The 24749-nt window shown below is 35.1% G+C and overlaps 1 protein-coding gene across 5 annotated transcripts in view; it reads right to left on the reverse strand.

Moving 5' to 3' along the window:
* Positions 1–265: 265 nt before the first annotated feature.
* LOC127846992 (uncharacterized) overlaps positions 266–24749 on the reverse strand; it is a 50189-nt gene continuing 25705 nt past the window's right edge. For all 5 annotated transcript variants that reach the window (XM_052378471.1, XM_052378486.1, XM_052378494.1 and 2 more), the window contains 10 exons: positions 23018–23110; positions 20840–20932; positions 18032–18158; positions 17267–17340; positions 15016–15140; positions 11801–11916; positions 7653–7910; positions 6870–7051; positions 1330–1405; positions 266–414 (listed from right to left, as the gene is read on the reverse strand). In XM_052378471.1, coding sequence (XP_052234431.1) covers positions 1379–1405; positions 6870–7051; positions 7653–7910; positions 11801–11916; positions 15016–15140; positions 17267–17340; positions 18032–18158; positions 20840–20932; positions 23018–23110 — 1095 coding nt within the window. In that variant the 3' untranslated portion in view covers positions 266–414; positions 1330–1378. The remainder of the gene's footprint in view (positions 415–1329; positions 1406–6869; positions 7052–7652; positions 7911–11800; positions 11917–15015; positions 15141–17266; positions 17341–18031; positions 18159–20839; positions 20933–23017; positions 23111–24749) is intronic.

Genomic DNA, 24749 nt, shown 5'->3' on the forward strand with positions numbered 1-24749 from the left:
TTTTTGAAGAGTGGTGCTGAAGATCAGATTATGATCATTGTAAGTGCAGATGCAATATGTTCATACATGTTAACAATCTGCAAATTATTTTGTAACATGCGAATAGAGTACCGCCAGGCAGTGATTTAAACCCACTTAAAGGGCGAGTCTTCAACCAAGTGAGCTATCTGTAACACAAATATAGCTTGTCACACCCTTGTTCCAATCGCTGACATAATAAAGCCCCCAAGAAGTACCCAGTACCTTATTGATAAGGTCATAAAGCAGCAGGTTTCTGTAGTACTGAAGCCAGTCATGGCGCGTCTGACACTCATACATGCGATCTTCAAGGTACTGTGATGGCCCCTCCACATTGCATGCACTGAGTGGATCCATGTGGTTGACAGGCCCACTGAGCTGGTAATGGAACATGGCCTGAAAGTACGCAAAATACCAGAGAATTTGGTCATCAATTCGACTTATACCACTGCAACATTTTGACTGAGGATGAAGTGTCTTTGAACATTTTCATTTCATGGTGATGACATACTTGAAGTTACAGTTTAATTGCTTGAGATATTGGAAAATTATTCACTCTAAAAATGTATAGATTTAATTACACTGTGTGACTGACATAGTGACTTCAAATTTCGCCCTCTCTTTGGGGGTATAAAATCTTCCTGCAGGGTATAAAACCAAACTTGATAGAGGACCACTTTCTCATATATCACACACAGAATACTACACCTATGGGCATTGTTCATTGACCAAAAAAAATGTGTGTAACATATTTTATTAAGGAAGTGTATATAAACCTTTTATACCCCAGGCCCTTCAATTTTCACCATAGGGGCATGATGTGTAGAAAAAAGGCATGATGTGCAGAAAGTTAGATGAAATCTACCATTTGATGTAACATCATCAATACGGAATATCTGGGCCTTGCAGTTTAAGGGCAGAAGCTTGTATAAGTCCGAATTATATAAATAATTTACATATAAGAAATGCAAGGTTCCCCCAATTGTGACTAAAGGGCTTGATTTAAGCAAACTTTGCAGAAGGCCATAATATGTTGTTAAATAGAAAATACAAAAAACCTCTGCCGCTTTCAGTTTCAGAGTCGATTTATGTTTGTACTTTACACATATTAGGAAAACAAGTAACCCCTTGGGCGAGGCCAATTTTTATTCCAGGGGCATTATTGTAACAAATTTGGTGAAAGACTACCATACAATTTAACCTGTCAAATACAACAATTATGAGCCTTGCAGATTCACAGAAGATGTGCTTTTAAGTTTGACAGATTTAAGTAAAATTATACAAATATTATTTAACAATATAATTTCATACCCTTTCATATGAGCCAAACAGCATCATGTACAACTCTGTTGGGTCATCTTCATAGAAGGTTTCTTGCTTGCCAACCCTAAAAGTAAAACTCATACAGGGTATATTGAACATAAATGTCAGGGATAAATAAGGATTCTGAATGCATTATAAATGCATATGGTATTATCCCATGTTTGCCACTAAATAAGCTACAAATCAGTATTTAAAGACACATTATAATTGTAGGAAAACATCCACATGTGAGCCACTACGGAACCCTGATGCCAAAGTCATGTGGACTATATACTGTGTGTTAATATAGGACCCATTTAAATTCCTACATGTAGCCCATAAGTAGTGTTGGGTGGGCTATGCATTCTGCTCCACCTGACTTGCTATTGAAATACTAGTATGTCACATAACATATATTTGACGAATTCATTAGAACTTTTATCCTTCAGTTTAACAACTGACCTGTGTAACTCATAGAATCCGTAATTGGAATTTAACTAAAGCTGTTCTCAGAATATAGTTTATATCAAAGACAACATTACACTAGAGGGCCAAAGTCTAACCTGAGACCCCATGGAAGTTAGACATTCTAAGCGTATAGTGTTCACAAAGTTTCACAAAAGACCTATAATAATAAAAGGAACAGGAGATGTGTTCGTCAGAAACACAATGCCCCCTTCTGCGCCGCTTTGAAATAAAATTTCTATTTATCATTTGACAGGTATAGAAATCATCTTCCTTTAAAGCTTACTAATTCCCTTGGTTCCCTCACTGATAACCAAGGCCTGTGGTTTATCAAAGAGTTCATAGCCAGAGTTCATCATATATCTATGGACATAAGTCCACAGGTATGTAATGAACCCTACCATTCACAAATTAGTACAGGAAAGAAATGATAATTATATAATTAAAAAAAAACTTTTACAAATCAATCATTTGAGTTATAAATAATCAAAATAAAAAATCTGTACAGTAACTTTGAAAAGAACTTAAATTTTTGGTAAGGAAATATATAATCTGAGATTTATAATTATATAAATTACTTCCCTTGACAATAATTTTCTCTAACAAATCTCTATTTTTAGTAGAAAATAATTAAAAGCCACTACCGTGGCTGTTGATTCACCACTCAAAATGTGCAGCTCCATGAGATACACATGCATGCCAAATATCAAGTTGCTATGTTCAATATTGAATAATTATCTCCCTTTAAAGCTTATTACTTCCCTTGGATTTGTATTTTTGACCTGAGACCTTGAAGGATGACTTTGACCTTTTACCATGATGTGTTTGTCAGAAACACAATGCCGCCTGTGTGTGTTTCAGAGTTTATTTACAGGTCCTACTGGCCTCTTCACGAGGTTACGGTAGCCCGACCTGTACACAATGCCGCCTACTGCGCCGCTTGATTTATTTAACAAAAATATATAATTTTTCAGGTCAGATAATTATGTCCATTTAAAGGTTATTACTTCCCTTGGATTTATTTTTTCAACCCCGTGACCTAGTTTTTGACCTGGCATGACCCATATTCGAACTTGACCTAGATATTGTCTAGATACAACTTCTGACAAAGTTTTGTAAAGATCGAATGAAAACTATTTGAATTAAAGAGCGGACACGAAAAGTGTGACAGACTGACAGACAAACTGACAGACGGACAGTGCGAAAACTATATAACCCCTTTTCTTCGAAAGGGGGCATAAAAATGCCCTAACACGTCTTTGCAGCAAAGTTTTTTAACAAACCAAATGATTTTTTTTAAACTCAGCCCAGAATTACACATTTGTTTAATGTTCTGGGCAAGTTTCACGATAAGTGGGTAAAAAAAATGTGAGTTTTCAAATGTTTTAATCATAGCCACATTAGCAAAACTGCCCTGAATTATGATGGCAATGTTTTTCAACGAAAAAGAATCATATCTCACAAATAATTTATTATTAGAACATATAAGAGAAATAATTTATGCATTAGAATAAAATAAATTTTCAGAGAAAATTTAATTAAGATGGTGCAAACAAACGTGACTTCTAGAGTGTTCACAGATTTTTCTTTCATTTGACCTAATGACCAAGTTTTTGACCCCAAATGACCCAGTTTTAAACATATCCAAGATATCATTGCTGAAAATGAAGATTGGGCAATAGAGCAATAGATGTTGCCTCTTGTGTTCACAAGCCTTTTATTTAATTTGACCTAATTCCCTAGTGTTTTTCCCACACACAAATATGTTTCAAACTTGACCGAGATATCATCAGGACTAATGATCTTACTTTATTTACATTGGTGAAATAAACTGGCAACTTGAAATGTGACAAATTTAACTTCATGACAAGGAAAATGTTGACAACAAATGAAGCATGATGCACAACAGACAACAAATGGCTTACAAAAGGCAGTCACAAAAGCTAACAATAAGCATATTTTGCACATGTTAGCTTAATACATTTGGTGCTTGCATACTTGTAAATTTATAATAGTGGTGATGAGTTTCATAATCATAATTTTTTTTTAAATATGCATATTATATATATGTCTCTAATATTATAAAAAACAACGTATCAAACAAACCCAAACAACAAAAAATATTTTAGCTCTACAATAGATTTTACCAAGCAAGCATGCTTTTGTTAAAATAAAACAACAACAAATATTAGAATTCACCTAAAATGTGTGTTCAAACTTTTATGCAAGTTCAATTTAAGGATATAATTTAACTCATTTTTATCAATATATGTTAAAAGTTGTACTGAATACTTGTATTTATTTTTTTATATTTACATCCTACTTTTACAATAATTATGTTCTTTAAATTAAAACATACTTCAAAACAACACAAGAGCTGTCTCCATTGGAAGACATATGCCCCCGAAAAAAGCTTTTTCAAAACCTAAAGGCAGATTTCGAAACCTTAAGGCGGACCCTAAGTTCAAGGTCAAGGGGGTCAAAATTTGTGTGCGTATGGAAAGGCCTTGTCCATATACACATGCATACCAATGAAGGTAACATCTGAAGCGACATAGAAGTAATGAGCATTTTTCGAAACCTAAACGCAAAAGTGTGATGGACAGACGGACGGACAGACAGTCCGATCACTATATGCCCTCCTTCGGGGGCATAAAAATAGCGATGCAACAAAAACCAGGTTTAAGTTATTAATTCATAAATAGTTTTGAAATCCCAAGTTATTTTTGCATGTAAGCTACACACACAATTTCAGTTCAATACCTCCAGCCAAACTCGAGTTATTGAGCGGAAACCTTTTTTATTTTTTTTTAGCAGTATTGATATTGACCCTATATTCCTCAAATACAAACACAAGATAGTCTCCAAGAAGGCTTGCTGAAAGTTCATTAAACTATGGTTATGTTAGGGCTGAGACAAAAATTGTCTATACGCTATGTAAAACAATAGTCATGTTTATGTAAGTTTACATTAGCCACAGTAATTGTTAATGGCACACAGCACATGTAGAGTTCATACTTGGCACTTTCAACCAGAAAATGCAGTTTAAAATGCTCAACCACTGTGACATAGAACCAGTTGTCCAGAAGCATGTAAACCTAAAAAAATTAAACTTACAATCTCGATGATCATTTTATTTTTACAATGGTATCATCAAAACTAGAGCAATTTGCAGCAGTGACTTAAACCACTGACACTGCATAATGAAATATATTTCATAGTTCAAACATAGGTGCATAACTTTAGCAATTGTTCAACTTGGATAATAAACAAAGCATATTCACAAATTCATATATTTACAACTTATGCATTCAAGTTGTATTTTGAAAAAAGAAGGATCCAAAAATTCTTGAGACAAAATATTTTTTTACCCAATACTATGTAGAACAATATCAGCTTATTTAAAAAAACTTCCAATCAATGCATCTTTACCGCCTGTTCTTACTAGGATATCATCGCAGGGGTATAAAAAGCCTGATCAAATGACATCTCAACCCTTAACCACTTAGATACCTATTTTTATGCATTAGTAGTCCTTGAGAAAATTACATTTAATCAAATACCTTTCTTACTTAATTCAAGTTTTAAAGGCTTCATTTCCAACCCTTAGATACTGATGAGCAGTGAACAGCATAAAACCTGAACAAACTGCGAGTTACTCGCAAGCTGTTCTGGTTTTATGCTGTTTGCACATAGTCATTTTCACTTGGCTTCTGAGTGGGAAAGGGTTAAATGTTCACAACTAAAACATTCTTGTTATTTATATTTCATACTCAACAATAACATAATGATTCAAAATTGAAAGTCAGCTATTATACCCAGTAGACATGTTTTCACATTCATCGGCTTCATTTTGCTGGGTTAGCATAACTCTGAGCATAGCAATAATATGTCCATCAAATTGTGTGAAAACTCATTGAAAATCGTAAAGGAGTAGGTCGCCGTAGTGTAATGGATATGGTGTCCGCCTAGCAACCGGGAGGTCACAGGTTCGATCCCCACTGTGGGAGCTTCTTTAGATCTCCTCCAAAGACACCAAGAACTGGTTCTAGGCCCAGGAAACGGACTCGAGAGTGTTTATATAAGCCTTAGGCTTGCGATGCAATCGAGCTAAAATAAATAGGTTTGAACTAAAAAATAAAAAATAAACTAAAATTGTAAAGGGATTAAACATAACCCGTATTTCTCATGAAATGTTATTGTAAGGTTTCCTTAATAGTTCAAGTCCAGATTTAGACTAATACCTTTGACTAACACACATAGACTATTGAAAGCATACCTGGAGCGGTCTAGGATAGATTTATCAGCAGAATGGTCTAGGACAGATGTATCAGCACAATGGTCTAGGATAGATTTATCAGCACAATGGTCTAGGATAGATTTATCAGCACAATGGTCTAGGATAGATTTATCAGCACAATGGTCTAGGATAGATTTATCAGCAGAATGGTCTACTTCATGCTGTCTGGAATGCTGATGACCGCCATAATAGTCTACACACACCAAAGCACCAAATAGTATTTGGTTTAAACCTATTTATTTAAGCTCTATTGCATAGAACGCCTTAGGCTTGTTTATAATAATCTCCAGTCTGTTTCCTGGGACTAGATTCTATGGGGGAAATCTAAAGAACGCTCCCACAGTGATGATCAAACCTGCGACTTCCCAATTACTAGATGGACGCCATATTCTCTACACCACTGCGACCCAAATAATATTGCAACAATCTACATTTGGCAGTCAAAATGTTCATATTAATTGTGTCTTGTTCTGAGAAAACTGGACTTAATGCATGTGCGTAAAGTGTCGTCCCAGATTAGCCTGTGCAGTTCGCACAGGCTAATAAGGGACGACACTTTCCGCCTAAACTTGATTTTCGGTAAGGAGTGACTTACTTGAAACTAAAAATACCATTAAAGCGGAAAGTGTCGTCCCTGATTAGCCTGTGCGGACTGCACAGGCTAATCTGGGACGACACTTTACGCACATGCGTTATTCCCAGTTTTCTCAGAACACGACTAAATTAGAGTGATCAATCAGGATCTCTTAATGATCAGAAATACACTCAAAAAACAAAATCCTACCTTGCCATAGATCGGCTGCTTGCGCCTACAAGTCTGGGCTAATGATGACAAAAATTCCTGCTTCTTGTCCATCATATCCTGCAGTGTCCAGTGTATGGTTAGTGGGTCTCCAAGGAACACCCCACCCACTGCTAACCCAATACCTTTCCTTTTACTTTGCAGTGCTTCCATATTATTAAACACTGAAAAATAAAATGTTGAAATATCATGTCATTTTCAATTGACTATTCAAATTTAGAATTAGTTACTTTATCAACCAATTCAATATGGCTTAGAGAAATTGAATAAATAACAAATTTTACATCTACAAATAAAAAGCCATATAATTCCTTAGAAGGCTGAATTGTTGAACCTAAAATTGACACAATTAAGAAATTCACAATCACAATCATAAACTCAATAATTCGTATGCTGAACAACTTTTTCTCCCTAATTTTTTTTTGCAACTTATACAAAACATTGCAACCTTTGACAGATATTTACATGTACCATGCCCATTAGATAAATCTTAACTTAGATTGCCCCTAACTAAATCTTCTATAGAAAATTAACTGCATTTTTACATTTAAAAACGGATGCAAGTATCAGACATTTTAGCAACGCAATTTGACAATTTTTTATTTATAGAACTCCTTAACTCAAAAAGCCAGCGACTGAAGAAACTTTATGAGTGTTACAATTTTTCTTAGGGTTGTCAATAAGGACTCAGTTTTTTTACTGAGCTCAAGGCAATTCTAGAGAGTCCCTGTCTCCACCTGTCTACACCACACAACGCTGCCTCACCGAGTTCTGCAAAAAGCTGAATGGCCTCCCCATGGCAGCCAGAGGGCCCCTGGATGTAGTAGTGCTCCTGGAGCTCAATCTTGTTAAGGTACGGCTGCACCCGTCCATACCAGGTGCAGGGGCCGCAAAGGGCCAGGCAGATACCCACACGGTACGGGCCCTTCTTCTGGATGTACACTTCCTGCTGCATCAGTTGGAGCACTTGCAATATGGAGGTGATCACACCAGTGTCAATCAATGTCAAGGCTGTTTCCAGGCCTGAAGTATAATATCTGACCCTTCACAATTGCTTTCATAACCAGGCATTCTCAGGTAAATCTATGATAAACAACACCAATATTTAACAAATGCTTTTACAAAACGGCTACTGGGGTAAATGCAATGTTAAATAAAGTCTGCTGATAGTTTATTTTTATCTAAATAAATTGTATTATTCAATGATTGCAACACTTGTTTAGCAGCAGAACTATTTAGACAAAAGCTTTTGAATTTTGTTAGTGATTTTTCAGGACCCATGTGATAATGATTGTGCTATGAAATAAATGAAAATTTATCCACACAGTATATCTGAGGAATTAACTTTGAGTGGAAAAAAACAAGATCTGTCTATTTGTCAAAAGGCTGCATTTTCATAATAAAGAAAAAGAGATATAATCTTTTCAAGACAAAAAGTTTGGTGTATGGGCTTTGACACATACTCTCTTAGCTATTACTTATCTTCGTAAAAGTTAAGCGACAAGAGGGCCTGAAAGGCCCAAAGTCGCTAAACTGAGATACAAAGGAACTGACCTGTTTTGTGGAGCCCAAGATATATAGAACAAATGTTCTGACCAACTTTCACAAAGAGTGAACAATAAATGAAACTTTTAGAATTCTAAAAAGGTTCTACTGTAGCCATATAAGGATAAATTCCCCGCTCCCTGTCGCCTAAGTTTTTCAACAGAGCGGAACCATTGTCCTGAGAACAAACGTTCTCACCAAGTTTCATTGGACTATACGTTTGACTTTCAAAATGTTAACAAGGTTTTACTATAGCCATATGAGAAAAAATGCTGTGCCCCCTGGCGACCATGTTTTTCAACCATACGGAACCATTTTCAAACTCGTACAAGATATCATTGGTACAAATCTTCTTACCAAATTTCATAAAGATCAGACAATAAATGTGGCCTCTAGAGTGTTTACAAGGTTTTACTACAGCCATATAAGGAATAAAATTCTCCTGCCCCCTGACAGCCATGTTTTTCAACCAACCGGAACCAATTTTGAATGCATCCAAGATTTTATTGGCACAAATGTTCTGACTTAATTTCATTACGAACAGACAATAAATGTGGCTTCTAGGGTGTTAACAAGGCAAATGTTGACGCCGCACAACACACGACGGACAAAAGGCGATCACAAAAGCTCACTTTGAGCAAATTGAGCTCAGGTGAGCTAAAAATAAAACAAGAGCACCGCCTTGCGGGTGCAGACCGCTCATCTATTTTTCTTTTTAAAGGTGTAGCTAAGGGACCTATCTCAATTTCAATCACAAAGGAGGGAGGGGTGGAGTGGAGAGGGGTGTATAGTGTGGGGGTGTGGTAATTTATTACATTATCTTCCAAAAATGCAAAAAAAATGCAAAAAAAAATAAAAAAAATTTGGAGGGGGGGGGGGGGGATTCTTGGGTGGGATGGTTGGACGGTATTTCAAAAATAAAATAATAAAAATAAATATTTGTGTTTTTTAACAATTTTTGAAATAATCAAGAGATGTGTTTGTCAGAAACACAATGCCCCCTATTGCGCCGCTTTGAAATTTTTTGTTTTGTTTTTTATTTACCTTTGACCTTGAAGGATGACCTTGACCTTGAACTTCCACCACTCAAAATGTGCAGCTTCATGATAACACCGCTTTGAAATAAAAATTTTTTTGACCTTTGACCTTGAAGGATGACCTTGACCTTGAAGAATGACCTTGACCTTGAACTTCCACCACTCAAAATGTGCAGCTTCATGAGAACGCCGCTTTGAAATATAAAAAAAAATTGACCTTTGACCTTGAAGGATGGCCTTGACCTTGAACTTCCACCACTCAAAATGTGCAGCTTCATGAGAATGCCGCTTTGAAATTTTATTATCATTTTTTTTTACCTTGAAGGATGACCTTGACCTTGAATTTCCACCACACAAAATGTGCAGCTTCATGATAACGCTGCTTTGATTTTTTTATATTTTGTTTGACCTTTGACCTTGAAGGATGACCTTGACCTTGGAGGATGACCTTGACCTTGAACCTTCACCACTCAAAATGTGCAGCTTCATGATAACGCAGCATTGAATTATTTTTTACCTTTGACCTGGAAGGATTACATTGACCTTGAAGAATGACCTTGACCTTGAACTTCCACCACTCAAAATGTGCAGCTTCATGATAATGCCGCTTTGATTTTTTTTATTGTTTTTTTTACCTTTGACCTTGAAAGATGACCTTGACCTTGAAGGATGACCTTGAACTTCCGCCACTCAAAATGTGCAGCTTCATGAGAACGCCACTTTGATTTTTTTTATTTCATTTACCTTGAAGGATGACCTTGACCTTGAACTTCAACCACTCAAAATGTGCAGCTTCATGAGATACACATGCATGCCAAATATCAAGTTGCTATCTTCAATATTGAAAAAGTTATGGCCAATGTTAAAGTTTTCGGACGGACAGACACCATAAATTTGACATTTGACCTTGAAGGATGACCTTGACCTTTCACCACTCAAAATGTGCAGCTCCATGAGATACACATGCATGCCAAATATCAAGTTGCTATCTTAAAAAGTGAAAAAGTTATTGCCAATGTTAAGTATTTTTTGTGATGGTATGTCAGGTAAGAGTAGTTTTGTCAAAGTATCAATCAAATCTAATCATAAATAAAGAAGTTATGGCATTTTTAGCAAAATTTAATTATTTGACCTTGAGAGTCAAGGTCATTCAAAGGTCAAGGTAAAATTCAACTTGCCAGGTACAGTACCCTCATGATAGCATAAAAGTATTTAAAGTTTAAAAGCAATTGCCTTGATACTTTAGAAGTAAGGTGGATCTAAACACAAAATGTAACCATATATTCAAAGTTACTAAGTCAAAAAAGGGCCATAATTCCGTAAAAATGACAACCAGAGTTATGCAACTTGCTTTTACTGTCCCCTTATGATAGTTAGTGTTCCAAGTATGAAAGCAATATCTATGATAATTTAGGGGTAAAATGGACCAAAACACAAAACTTAACCAAATTTTCAAGTATAAAGGGCTCATAATTCCGTCAAAATGCCAGTCAGAGTTACATAACTTTGCCTGCACAGTCCCCTTACGATAGTTAGTAAGTGTTGCAAGTATGAAAGCAATAGCTTTGATACTTTAGGAAAAAAGTGGACCTAAACACAAAACTTAACACAATTTTCAATTTTCTAAGTATAAAAAAGGCACATAATTCTGTCAAAATGCCAGTCAGAGTTACATAACTTTGCCTGCACAGTCCCCTTATGATAGTTAGTAAGTGATGCAAGTATGAGAGCAATAGCTTTGATACTTAAGGAATAAAATGGACCTAAACACAAAACTTAACCAAAATTTTCAATTTTTTAAGTATAAAAAGGGCACATAATTCTGTCAAAATGCAAGCCAGAATTATCTAACTTTGCCTGCCCAGTCCCCTCATGATAGTAAGTAAGTGTACCAAGTTTGAATGCAATAGGATTGATACTTTATGAGAAAAGTGTACCTAAACGCAAAACTTAACGGGACGCCGACGCCAAGGTGATGACAATAGCTCATAATTTTTTTTTCAAAAAATAGATGAGCTAAAAATTTAAGTGGCATTTAAATCTGTACCACATTGTATTTGCTATATAATTATGTTATGTGAGCACAAATAAGTTCAAATCATGGCGAGTTGTATTAAAGAAATAAAGATCACAATGAAGAGGGCAATACATGACTATTTAGGTTTTATAGTATAAAACAATATATTTTAGCTTGGTTACCCAGAATGCCAAAGACTTCGGTCTTATGCCTAGCAAAAACAAGAATTCGGTGATTTACACATACAATAAAATAAATATCATAGAGTGAGCATTTTTGTTCATTATGTTGATACCCCACACACATCTCCTTACCAAAAACGCCCAATCCAGCTATTGAATGCATGTATGAATTTTTATGTTTAATTTTCTGCTCAGAGTTAAAGGCCTTCTGAACAACTGCCGTTGGCTTCTCATAGCAAAGATCCATCCTGCAAGATGCATAATATGTGGTAAAAATATGTGGTATTAAGTGATTTTAATTAAAGAATTATTACATTATAAAATGTACACAAACCAACTAGCAATCCCAGTACACAATATAGATATGAGCTGTGTCGCGACAAAACCTGTTTTCGTGACATCAGTTATGACGTTGGTAATTTCTCTTTAAAGTGACGTCAACATTTTAATTTTAATTTGCGCTATTTCGTCATCACTGAAACATGTGAGTCTGTGTAGCTGTTTTGGACAGTTTTGTATTTGTGAAACATCTTTAACATGAAATGACGTGATATGGATAATGAAATAGAAGTAAGTAATATATTTTATTATTATCTATTGAGCAAAATTGGTTTGATCTAAACATTTAATAGAATATAGCAAACTAGACGTGTTTACAAATTAACCACCATGTTCAACGTTTTTTTAGATATTCAGTGAATGAAAACTTTATATTTACGGTAGAGAATATCAGACTAAAAGTTTGTTATTTTTATTTGTACATGAATTGTTGTAAGAGTTTATCCCAACCTTTAATTGCAGCCATGAGGTTACACATAACAAGGCGTACAAAACGTTTTTTTTTGTCCAATAACCAGACCAATTCTAATTTGTTGTGCCAATCATAAAGGCTAAACAATATTTCTTATTCAAAGCAAAATAGTATTTGTTAGTATTTATTATCGCTGTTTATTATAAACTCGACCATATTCTCTAAATTATTATTTGTCCAACTTCTATATAGATTTATATGTAGGAAAGGAGGAAATAGCTTGTATATCGCACATTGTATATCTACATTGTCTCCTATTATTTAATGACTGAGTGCAAAAACAAATCTCTGTAACTTCGCGTATAGAAACACGTATCAATTATTTGATGTTTGAATAATTGGCATATTTACGTATCCAGGAACTGGAGAATTTATTATCCAGCCACTTTAGACAAACTCCATCGGTAAGGTATTTACTAACGTAGGCCCATGATCATTGGTTGAAAATGTTCACACTACTGAGTACAAGTGATTGTTTTTTCAGCATAACGGTTTTAAAATGCTGTTTAAAGAAACGTGTAAAGTTCCTAAAGTGAAATACAAAGCGAAAGAAAAACAAAACTCGGACATAACCATGCAGTTTGTTTTCAATTATAGTTACCTATGCAAATGAATACTATTTGCAAATGCATCATAATTTTTTGTCCTATCAAAAGGTATTAAAATGTTTGTCAACATAGTATTTATTTTTATTTTCAGACACAATCACTACTACTACATCCGCATGAAGACGGAAGAGCCAGGTTGTGACAATGCGCACAGAAGTCGGATGTCCAGAGGTCAAGGTTACTGTGGCTATGGATTGCGACCATATTCCATACCAACGACCGCAGATTGTAGAGGGCAAAGGACTCAGACAAAACAGACAAGAGTACTTGTACAATTTAAGTTGTCAGGCCATATCTCAGCGATGCTAACAAGAATGTTACTCACCCTTACCCAGAAGCATAACTATAGTTATGTTGTCGCATCTATGGCATCATTGGCATCAACGGCGAAATATTACACACATTATAATGTTAATATTTACAGGGGAATGGCAAATAACTTCAAAATTATTCTTCAGTAATTTTTTAATATCATTAAAAGTCTGTTTGAATACATTGGTTTATTTGTAACACATTTCAATAACACTTTTTTATATAAAATGAAATATTTGAATTCACTTCTGTTTGTTTCTATAGAATTCATGTCAAACGAAGAATTCTACATACAATATAAGCTGCATGATAAATAAATTGTAAACATGCTAATAATAATTATAAAAAAAGTGTGAAAAGCAGATATTATTAAAGATTACTCAACTCTTAATTTTTAGGAAAAACACTTTTGAGAAATTGAGATCTAACATTATAACACAATGAATAATAATTATTATTATTATATAGGATATTGTTGGTTTATTTATTGATGGTGTTATTGAGAGTGTTTGTTTTGAACATGATGTTTGTATTATGAAAAGCTAAATGATATGTTGTGAAAATATGTGATATTGGTTTAGAAAAAAATGATGTAAACTGTATGGTTTGCTGGTCGATGTAAATATAAGTGGACTTATAATGTTGCTAAGCAACGCATGTTAGATTACAGCTTAATGTTAATCACAACTATTTTTAGAACAAATAGATACCTGATTATATATATTTAACAAAATAATTTTGTTCTTCAATTTCATTTCATGTGTTTTTAATAAGTGTGGATTTTGATGAAACATACATCTGAATGCAGTTTACTTGAAAACGTTGTTAACGTTGTTAATGTCAAAACATCTCTGCAGTTATGTTATTAAAATAAAAGATTCTCCGTAAGTAATGGAGCTATATCTTTAAATTTGGTATCATAATAACAAGCACAGAACAGTCTTTATCAATCTATAGAAAACAAAAAATGTGAAATTTTGTCACAAATACAGGTTTTTTCACGACATGGCTCATATATATTTATAATGTAAATGTGAACACTTCACAGTACTGCATTTGCAGACATTCAAAGCTTAAATTGTACCTTTCATGTTCAATAAACAATACTGTAATACAACAACATGTCTAGTGTTCTTAGATTGATGTGAAAATTAACTAAAACAATAACATGCAATTCTGACAGGCTAATCAGAGAAACAATTTCCATCTAAACTGAATTTGGCTTAAAAAAGACATTCTTTGAACTAAAAATACATAAAAGCGGAAATGGTGTACTTAACTTGCCTGTGAAGACTGCACAAGCTAATCTGGCACAAATTTTACGTATGCGCATTAACCCTTTCCCACTTAGAAGCAATGTGAAAACTGCTATGTACAAACAGCATAAAACCAGAACAGACTGCGAGTTACAGGCTTTATCCTGTTTTATGAAGCCTTTAAAACTTGAATCTAGTAAGAAAGGTCTTAAATTCTATTGAACTTTCTAAGGGACTACAAATGCGTGAAAATACGTATCTAAGTGGTAAAGGGTTAAGTCATGTTGACACAGACGGAGGCTCATTTGATTTATTTGCTATATCATACTGTTCCACAGTCAATGCAAACCCCCCACTTACCTCATGGCAGCCTGTCTGAGGGAGCTGACCAGTCTGGAGAAGGGGTTTCTGGGCAAGGACACATCACAAGTCAGTTCCAGCAAGTAACCAGTCCACATATCATCAAAATGACAGTCCAGCATATACTGACATGTAAAATCATCAATCAGGCACTTGATATAGAATATCAATAATGAACTAAGAACAGAATGCTCTGAATCAGTGAGTATGCATTTCATTTTGTTGACATACAAGTTTTTTAATTGTAAAATATGTAGCTAATATGCAAAAGAGACAAATGTGCAAATAAAATATTTATTAAGAGCTGTCAAAAAGGCAGCACATTTGACTGTTCTTCCACTTTGATAGTGTAATGTGTAATTTCTGTCAGTCATCTGATATAATTCCTGAGACAACATATTTGATGGTAAATATCCATACTAGTTGCATTGTAAGTTATTTGAAAAATTGAGCCTGAAAATTAAGATTACAACAACAAATGTGGCCATGCAGCAACACTTGATTTTCATCATTTTATAAAATTATTTTATTTCATTTTAAATGACTGTGCAACCCCAATCAAGGTCTGCATATTAGCTATTGATAAAAAAAATTCTTTGTGAAACCTCTATCAAAACTCTAGTTAACAAGCTGAAATTGTTGTACTATTTTTGTAACAGTGACTTTTAACATCTGTTCACCTGACTTGCTCCAAATGCAATTCCAAACCTAGTCTGCATGTATGCTAGCTACATAACTAATTTGATAACAATACTTCAAAGCAAAGTTGAGTTATTTAGTGAAAACATTTATTCTCTTGGTAATAACAGTGACCTTCTAACGACAGGCCCCAAATGTTATATATGTGGAGGTCTGCATGTATGATACCTTAACACACATTTCAAGCAAAAAACCTTCATTCAAACAAAAGTTTTGAAGAAAATTTGTTTATCAATTTCAAGTTACAGTAACCTTGACTAAAATGACCCCAAATGCGCTCACAGTTTAGATCAGCATGTACGCTACCTACACACACAAATTGTCATCAAAACATCTCTATCTTTACAGAAGTAATTATAAAGTAACTCATAATCTATTTTTATCAACAGTACCCTTTCCACTACCGGCCCCAAATACAGCTTCTTCATGCAGGTTTGCTATATCTAGAATTTCATCAGGTTAAAGCATACTCAGGGTTCGACATTAACTTTTTTAACAGCAAGACCATCGGACCAGCTCCTCTTAAAATGTACTAGCCCGAATCTGATGTCTACAAGACCATAAATGACATAGCAAATAAACACAGTTGTTTCATGTAACTGTTTAATCAGGATTTATCAGTAAATAATCAGTGAACACCAGAGAGTTATTTTGATGCATAGAGTAAAACAATAAAATAAAACTATTTTTTGCTTTTCTTGGTCAAATTCAAGCCATGGGAACTGACTCGATTTTCCATAGGATAAATTGACGTTTTCGTTTTTCTTCATATTTACGTTTCCTGACAGTTTTACCGTCAGATTCTTCTTTATTAACTGATTTGTCAGACGAAAATCCGTACTTGGAAAAAGCCATTATTTAAATTGCATTATCTTGTCTGCTACACAAAAATGTTTACATTGACGAAACCGATTTTTCGACAGAAGTCGTAAAAACATGCTGTAAATTTTTACAACACTGCAGAAAATCATTAATATTCGAAACAACTTGACCAATGGAAACAAGCAATTCCTACCGGAAGCTCTCATTCGTGTCTAAAAATAGCGATGAATCATGTGAATGCTCCGGGTTAATTTATATATGATAGTCTTGTTCTGATGTAAAAAACGGATACGAGAGTAATTTTACACATTAAGGAAAAAGGTTTTTACAACAGTTAGTTATAGTTATATGAATCAGTATAGATTTTTTTATGTACGACCAGTCGGACAAGCTAACCCGCACTTTTACTAGCCCGACCACCAATCTTTCTAGACAATGTCTGTCTGACGTGCCTTATAGTGTCGAACCCTGATACTAAAACTATAGCTAAACAAACACAAACATGAACCTAAAGTACAAAAGGGGCATCATTCTACTAAATTGAGGTTCAGAAATATCACCCTTGGTCAGTGACCATATATAATGACAACTTAACATACCTTTATACTAAGTTAAATATCTATTGTACAGACAACACATATTGAATATTTTATTTGATTATCATTAACAGGATATGCATTTGAGGCAGATAAAAATAGTTAAAATTAACACCATTATCCTATCATATTACCTTCATCAGTACTGTTTCATAGACAACTTTGACTGGGGACATTTCCTTGTCTATCAGAGTCTGCACTGGTAACACTGAGACGAGAAGACCGTGGCGATCACACACATATAGTGAAACAAGAATAGTACATTAGAACAAGACAGTGTGTGTTATAATAATTGTGTTGCAGTTCTAAATGTTATTTGTGTGCAAAAGCATTGTTGCTTATTCATATCATTAAATGACACAACTAGATCTGAATTTTTGTATTCATTTTTTCACAAAAAGGAAAGCTTAGTATTGCTGTAATTGTAAAGTTTACAATGTAAACAAATATTAAATGTGAGGTTTGTAAGCATCTCTTACATTTGGATTGTTCTAACATTTGGAGCCTCAATAGGATTTACCAACATACAGACCAACAATCAATTGCAAGTAAATGTCCCCTCTTCTTTGTAGTGATGAAAATTCAGTTGCATTGAAAACATAGTGTCAACTTTTGCTGAAAAAGGGACTTCATTACCATGGCCCAGTATCAAAAACATACTAAAAGTTCAGTATTCTGACTTAAGTTTAGAGTTCATTTTTCTCTATTGTTTAGATGACTTTGATCATCATGCTCAATTTGGTGTTTGCAGAAGTTTTTGTGAGCTTTGAGTCTTACTCAACCCCAGATTTGAGGAGGAATATTTGCATATTCCTATATTCCTAAAAAATTGAGAATGTTCACAATACTGGGTCTATGTCATCCATGACAAATAAAGAGCCCCTCGTCTGCCTGCTCACCTGAAGTACGGTGGTTACACACCACAGAGTCCTCCCTTCCATGGCTGTATTCCCCCTCATCCTCCTGCTCCTCTGTCACCACAGGCTTCTTGGGCACCTCTGTTGTCCCAAACAGTCCTCGGCGCTTCTGGACAAAGAACAAACAACAACCTTTCCATTACTATACAAGGATTAATGCCAGTTCTTTGTTGCATCCTCATACTCGAAACAAAATAATAAGGAATCTGATGCATTTTTCAGTCATTAACAATGTTAAATGCAGCAAGCATGCACAGTAATAACGGCATTTTGTTCATTTTCATTACATCATGTCCTATTATAGTGCTTTTTTTTATTATTTTATTTTGTTTACTTTCTAGATGAAGGGAGAAAAATGTTAACATGATGGGATAAACATAATGCCAGATAAGTATTGTACACATATAAGAGGATGAATAAAATGCCAGATAAGTATTGTATACATATAAGAGGATGAATAAAATGCCAGATAAGTATTGTATACATATAAGAGGATGAATAAAATGCCAGATAAGCGTTCTCTCTATAGTCAACACTAATCAAGTGTTCTCTTTATTTTCAACACTAACCAAGTGTTATCTCTATATTCAACACAAACCAAGTGGTCTATCTATAGTCAACACTAACCAAGTGTTCTCTCTATATTCAACACTAACCACTAATCTCTCTATAATAGTCAACACTAACCACTAATCTCTCTATAGTCAACACTAACCAAGTGTTCTCTCTATAGTCAACACTAACCAAGTGTTCTCTCTATATTCAACACTTACCAAGTGTTCCCTCTATAGTCAACAATAACCAAGTGTTCTCTCTAAATTCAACACTAACCAAGTTTTCTCTCTTTAGTCAACACTAACCATTTTTCTTTTTTTGCAAGCTACTCTGAGACTCAAAGTAAGTACTAGAACAATCACTAAAAAAGACAAAAATCCCTGCATTAGCACCTTTTAAGCAGATGCAAAACTTGAGTGTACGTATTGGTTGCACACTAAGATACAAAGACTCACACTAATGGATTGAATCAATTGTGCAAATTCAAAGGTATATAACTGTAGTGTAACATACACATAAATAACATCTTGCACTTCTAAATAGTATCAACAATGTAGTATGAATACAATATCAATATTGTTTATAAACAGTGCTCCAGCTAGGATTTGAAAAGGGCAGGGGGGCTTTTCTGTCAAAAGAGCACTTTGGACTCGCAGTATTTTGTCAAAAGGGCACTTTCGAGCGCGCAGGCATTTCTGGAATGCTTCCTCTTGCATGTTAATTTATATGTTATTAATAATTGTTAGAATATATTGTTCCAATTGTTATAAAAAAAATCAAATATAATATCTACAATGAGGAATAAATTAATTACAATGTATTGTAATAAGAGATTATTAATTATGATATGTAAAAAAAAAAAAAATTAAGGGCAGGGGGGGGCACTAGGAAGGGCAGGGCGGAGGTTCGGAGGGGCAGGGCGGGGCGCCCTTCAATTAAGGCCTAGCTGGAGCACTGTTCATAAAGTTAATTAGCATGATCCTCTATATAAATCATGCAATTACTGGGGAATGGCCAGTTTTGACCCCAGGGACATGATGTAAAATACCAGACATAAGTCCTGTTTGATTTTTTAATTTTAGAGACCAAGATTTTGGTAAGCTATTATGCTAGATTACTCTTACATATCAAATATAAAAGTTGTGTGATTTTTGGTTTCAGAGGAGTTTTTTTTCATTATCAGTTTGATATATTAGTCAGTGTAAACATAGCCCCAACAACCCCAGGGCAAGGTAAGCAATGTGATTCAAACAAAATTGGTAGAAGACAAACAACCCTCTGGGCTTTGTGCTTTGATTTGAAAGGAAAGTTCATGCATGACAGACAAAAAGTGGTCACAAAATGGTGCCATGTGCATTTCACAAGTGAGAAAAAACAAGCAAATTCGTTGAATTAATATCCCCTGCCATTTTACTTCTTAACACAAAAGTTTTTTCTGGACGGATGGACAATGTCAACGTGCATCATCCTCTTATCCATATATATACTCATACAATGTTTCAATGAAATCCGTCAAAGCACTTCCAAGATATGGCTCGGGACACACAAAAAAAGCATTTTTCAAAGTACAAAGGGCCATAACTCTGTTATTATCCGCTGGCGTACAATGCCATTTGGCGTGCATCATCCTCTTATCCATATATATACTCATACCAAGTTTCAATGAAATCCGCCAAAAGCACTTCCAAGATATGGTACCGGACACAAAAGTGCCGGCCGGACGGACGGAAGGACGCACGGAAGGACGGAAAGAGGGACGGACAGACAACACCAAAACAATATCCCTCGTCCTATGGCGGTGGATAACAAGCAAATTCGTTGAATTGATATCCCCCGCCAATATGCTTCTGGACACAAAAGTGTTAAATTTGACACTCAAAAAAGCATTTTTTCAAGATACAAAGGGCCATAACTCCGTTATTAACAGATGGTGTACAATGTCATTTGGCGTGCAACGTCCTCTCATCCATATATATACTCATACCAAGTTTCAATGAAATCCGCCAAAGCACTTTCAAGATATGGCTCCGTACGGATGGAAAGACGGACGGACAACGCCAAACCAATATCCCTCCGCCGATGGCGGGGGATAAAAAGTGAAGTTCGCGGTCAACACTGTCACCAATTTTTACAAAATGCTTTACACTAAAATATGACAAATGCAATGGTACATGTATTGTTTTCCTTTCTTTGCGCCACTATCTATAAATACAACAAAACAGAATCACTTTATACTTTAACTGGCTTTTCAACAGGGCGTTTTTTTATTCTCTGAACTACTTCTGGGTCAGCCTGTTGTAATGTTTCCTTAATCTCCCTGATAAACATCTGAAAACAATATAATATTAAATGTTATCACAATAGCATTACAAAACCTAGTCAGATTTATTTACAGCCTAAATTCTTATCAGAACATTTACATCTACTTTTATTATTTAAGTTATAACAAGGGCTGTTTGTAAAACATGCATGCCCCCACATTGACTGTCAGTTGTAGTGGCAGCCATTGTGTGAATACGTTTTTTGTCACTGTGACCTTGACCTTTGACCTAGTGACCTGAAAATCAATAGGGGTCATCTGCAAGTCATGATAAATGTACCTATGAAGTTACATGATCCTAGGCCTAAGTATTTTTGAGTTATCACCCGGAAACCATTTTACTGTTTCCAGTCACTGTGACCTTGACCTTTGACCTAGTGACCTGAAAATCAATAGGTGTCATCTGACAGTCATGATCAATGAACCTATGAAGTTTCATGATCCTAGGCAAGTTTTGTTTTGGCCCGATTTTATAGCCGAAATTCGGCTATATTCCAAATCGCAATAAGTATACTTTTTTCTTAACCAAATTTTCTAAGTATAAAAAGGACACATAATTTTGTCAAAATGCACGTCAGAGTTATCTCACTTTGCCTGCCCAGTCCCCTCATGATAGTAAACAAGTGTACCAAGTTTGAATGCAAAAGCTTTGATACTTTATGAGAAAAGTGGACCTAAACACAAAACTTAACAGGACTCCGACGCCAAGGTGATGACAATAGCTCATAACTTTTTTCAAATGACCTTGACCTTTGACCTAGTGACCTGAAAATCAATAGGGGTTATCTGCGAGTCATGATCAATGTACCTATGAAGTTTCATGATCCTAGGCATAAGCATTCTTGAGTTATCATCCGGAAACTATTTCACTATTTCGGGTCACTGTGACCTTGACCTTTGACCTAGTGACCTGAAAATCAATAGGGGTCATCTGCGAGTCATGATCAATGTACCTAAGAAGTTTCATGATCCTAGGCATAAGCGTTCTTGAGTTATCATCCGGAAACCATTTCACTATTTAGTGTCACTGTGACCTTGACCTTTGACCGAGTGACCTGAAAATCAATAGGGGTCATCTGCGAGTCATGATCAATGTACCTTAGAAGTTTCATGATCCTAGGCATAAGCGTTCTTGAGTTATCATCCGGAAACCATTTTACTATTTCGGGTCACCGTGACCTTGACCTATGACCTAGTGACCTGAAAATCAATAGGGGTCATCTGCGAGTCATGATCAATGTACCTATGAAGTTTCATGATCCTAGGCATAAGCGTTCTTGAGTTATCATCCGGAAACCATTACACTATTTCGGGTCACCGTGACCATGACCTTTGACCTAGTGACCTCCAAATCAATAGGGATCATCTGCGAGTCATGATCAATGTACCTATGAAGTTTCATGATCCTAGGCCTAAGCGTTCTTGAGTTATCATCCGGAAACCATCTAGTGGACGGACGGACATACGGACCGACATCTGCAAAACAATATACCCCCTCTTCTTCGAAGGGGGGCATACAAATGTACAAACTGTTTCTATTGAACTGAAGAACTTTCTTTTGTTGACAATACGCTGCGCATGCATTTCAGAATTTCATGGAACTAATTGGAGTCAATTTAGCCACTTAATTAGCTGAAACATTCTACCTATGAAGTTTCATGATCCTAGGCCTAAGCGTTCGTGAGGTATCATCCGGAAACCATCTGGTGGATGGACGGACATACAGACCGACATGTGCAAAACAATTTACCCCCTCTTCTTGGAAGGGGGGCATAAAAAGGTACAAACTGTTTCTATTGAACTGAGGAAGTTTCTTTTGTTGTTAATACGCTGCGCATGCATTTCAGAATTTCATGGAACTAATTGGAGTCAAGTTAGCCACGTAATTAGCTGAAACATTCTACATGATTGTGTTGTCTCATAATGGCAGATTGGCTCATGATGCAACACAAGACTAATGATATTTATGGAAACGTACAGACTCTTTTTACATAACACAGGAACTGTATTGCAGCATAGACAAGCTGTACATGTATTTAAATTTTTCTATAACGATTGACCCATTAAAGTGTTTAAAGTAAGATTTCACATACAGTGGCTTTGTCCGAGGCCTGAAGACAGATGTCTGCAGTCCCCATCATCAGGGGCACTAAGTACAGGTTGAGGGCGTGCAGGTCCTCCATAACCTGAATATTCACACATAGTCAATATACATACATGTTGTTAATATACATACAGGTAGTAAATATACATACATGTAGTCAATATACATGCATGTAGTCACTATACATACGGTAGTCAATATACATACATGTAGTCAATATACATACATGTAGTCAATACACAAACATGTAGTCAATATACATACATGTAGTCAATATACATACATGTAGTCAATATACATACATGTAGTCAATATACATACATGTAGTCAATATACACACATGTAGTCAATATACATACATGTAGTCAATATACATACTGTAAACGTATAGAAATTCGTCGGTATGAAATTTCGTGGTTTAATAAAAAACAACTAATTCGTTGACACGTAATTTCGTGGATTTCAAATTTTTGGGGAAGATTGACAGTCATAATAATTAAACTTTTCTAAAAACAACCAGAGTAATAACGAAGAATAATCTGCTAATGTGTGTTGACAGCAAGGCATGTGATTAATGTGCACTGAAGCATGAAAGTGTTGCCGATAATTGTCGATAAAAGCGAATAAAGCAGCAATCTTGTGTGTCCCCACTCGCTAATTGCCATCAATGTTGTTTTGACAATATTTGCAATTCTCTGCTCAATCGGTCCCCTAGTAGAAACAATTGAGTAATAAGGTCCCCAAAATACAGGTGTGAAAACCGTTTTGTCTCTTTTAACTTTAATTGGCACTAATTGACATATGTGATAAATCTGCAAACTGTTAATTTGACGACGTCACGTAAAAGAGAACAATCGTTGATGTACAGTTTAAAATCCGTGCTTGATTTAAAAAGTATTATTACCCAAACACTTATCAAGAAAACAACATATTGTATTACCTAGCATATCTCAATCAAATATCTCTGATAACCAAAAACAATAGAGAATGTCCGCAATGACATTCGGAAAGGACCAATTTCGGATTAAAAATGTCAAAATAATCGTTCGTACTTGAATTCGTGGTTCGGAGGAACAACGAAATCCACGAAAATTCGTAGCACACGAAAATTAATGGTTTTACAGTACATGTAGTCAATTTACATACATGTAGTCAATATACATGCATGCAGTCAATATACATGCATTGAGAAAAACAGTTTATTGTTTTGTAATATAGCAGGGGAAGCTAAGAATATTATTATAACAATGACTATGTATATTTTGTCTAATTTTAACTATGCAAAATCAACTATATTACTAAATTTGAATTATTTCTGCTAGCCTTTATCACTTGATAGCTGATTCCGAGTCATATATGATACGTGACTGAGATTGCCTTACTTTACTGCTAACTTTAATTTGCTAATAAACTATTATAACCATGTTACCTCAAGTTTTTACCTCAAAACAATCTTTGTACACGATGCCGAAACAACATAACATACTAAACATTACACTTCAGGGTTTCATGTTCTTTTTGAGAAGATTATTTTGCTCTCAATGTCTATCAAAATAAGGACAACCTTGGGGCATGGTCAGTTTGTACCCCAAGGGCATGATTTGAATAAACATTGTAGATGAACATTACCTGCTTATCCATACCAAATATCAAGAATTTTACATAACAAACATTAAAACTCTGATGCGATTTTGGAAGTTTCCACTAACAAAATTGATTTT

Source organism: Dreissena polymorpha, chromosome 1, assembly GCF_020536995.1.
Source record: "Dreissena polymorpha isolate Duluth1 chromosome 1, UMN_Dpol_1.0, whole genome shotgun sequence".
In the NCBI taxonomy this organism is placed as follows: Eukaryota; Metazoa; Mollusca; class Bivalvia; order Myida; family Dreissenidae; genus Dreissena; species Dreissena polymorpha.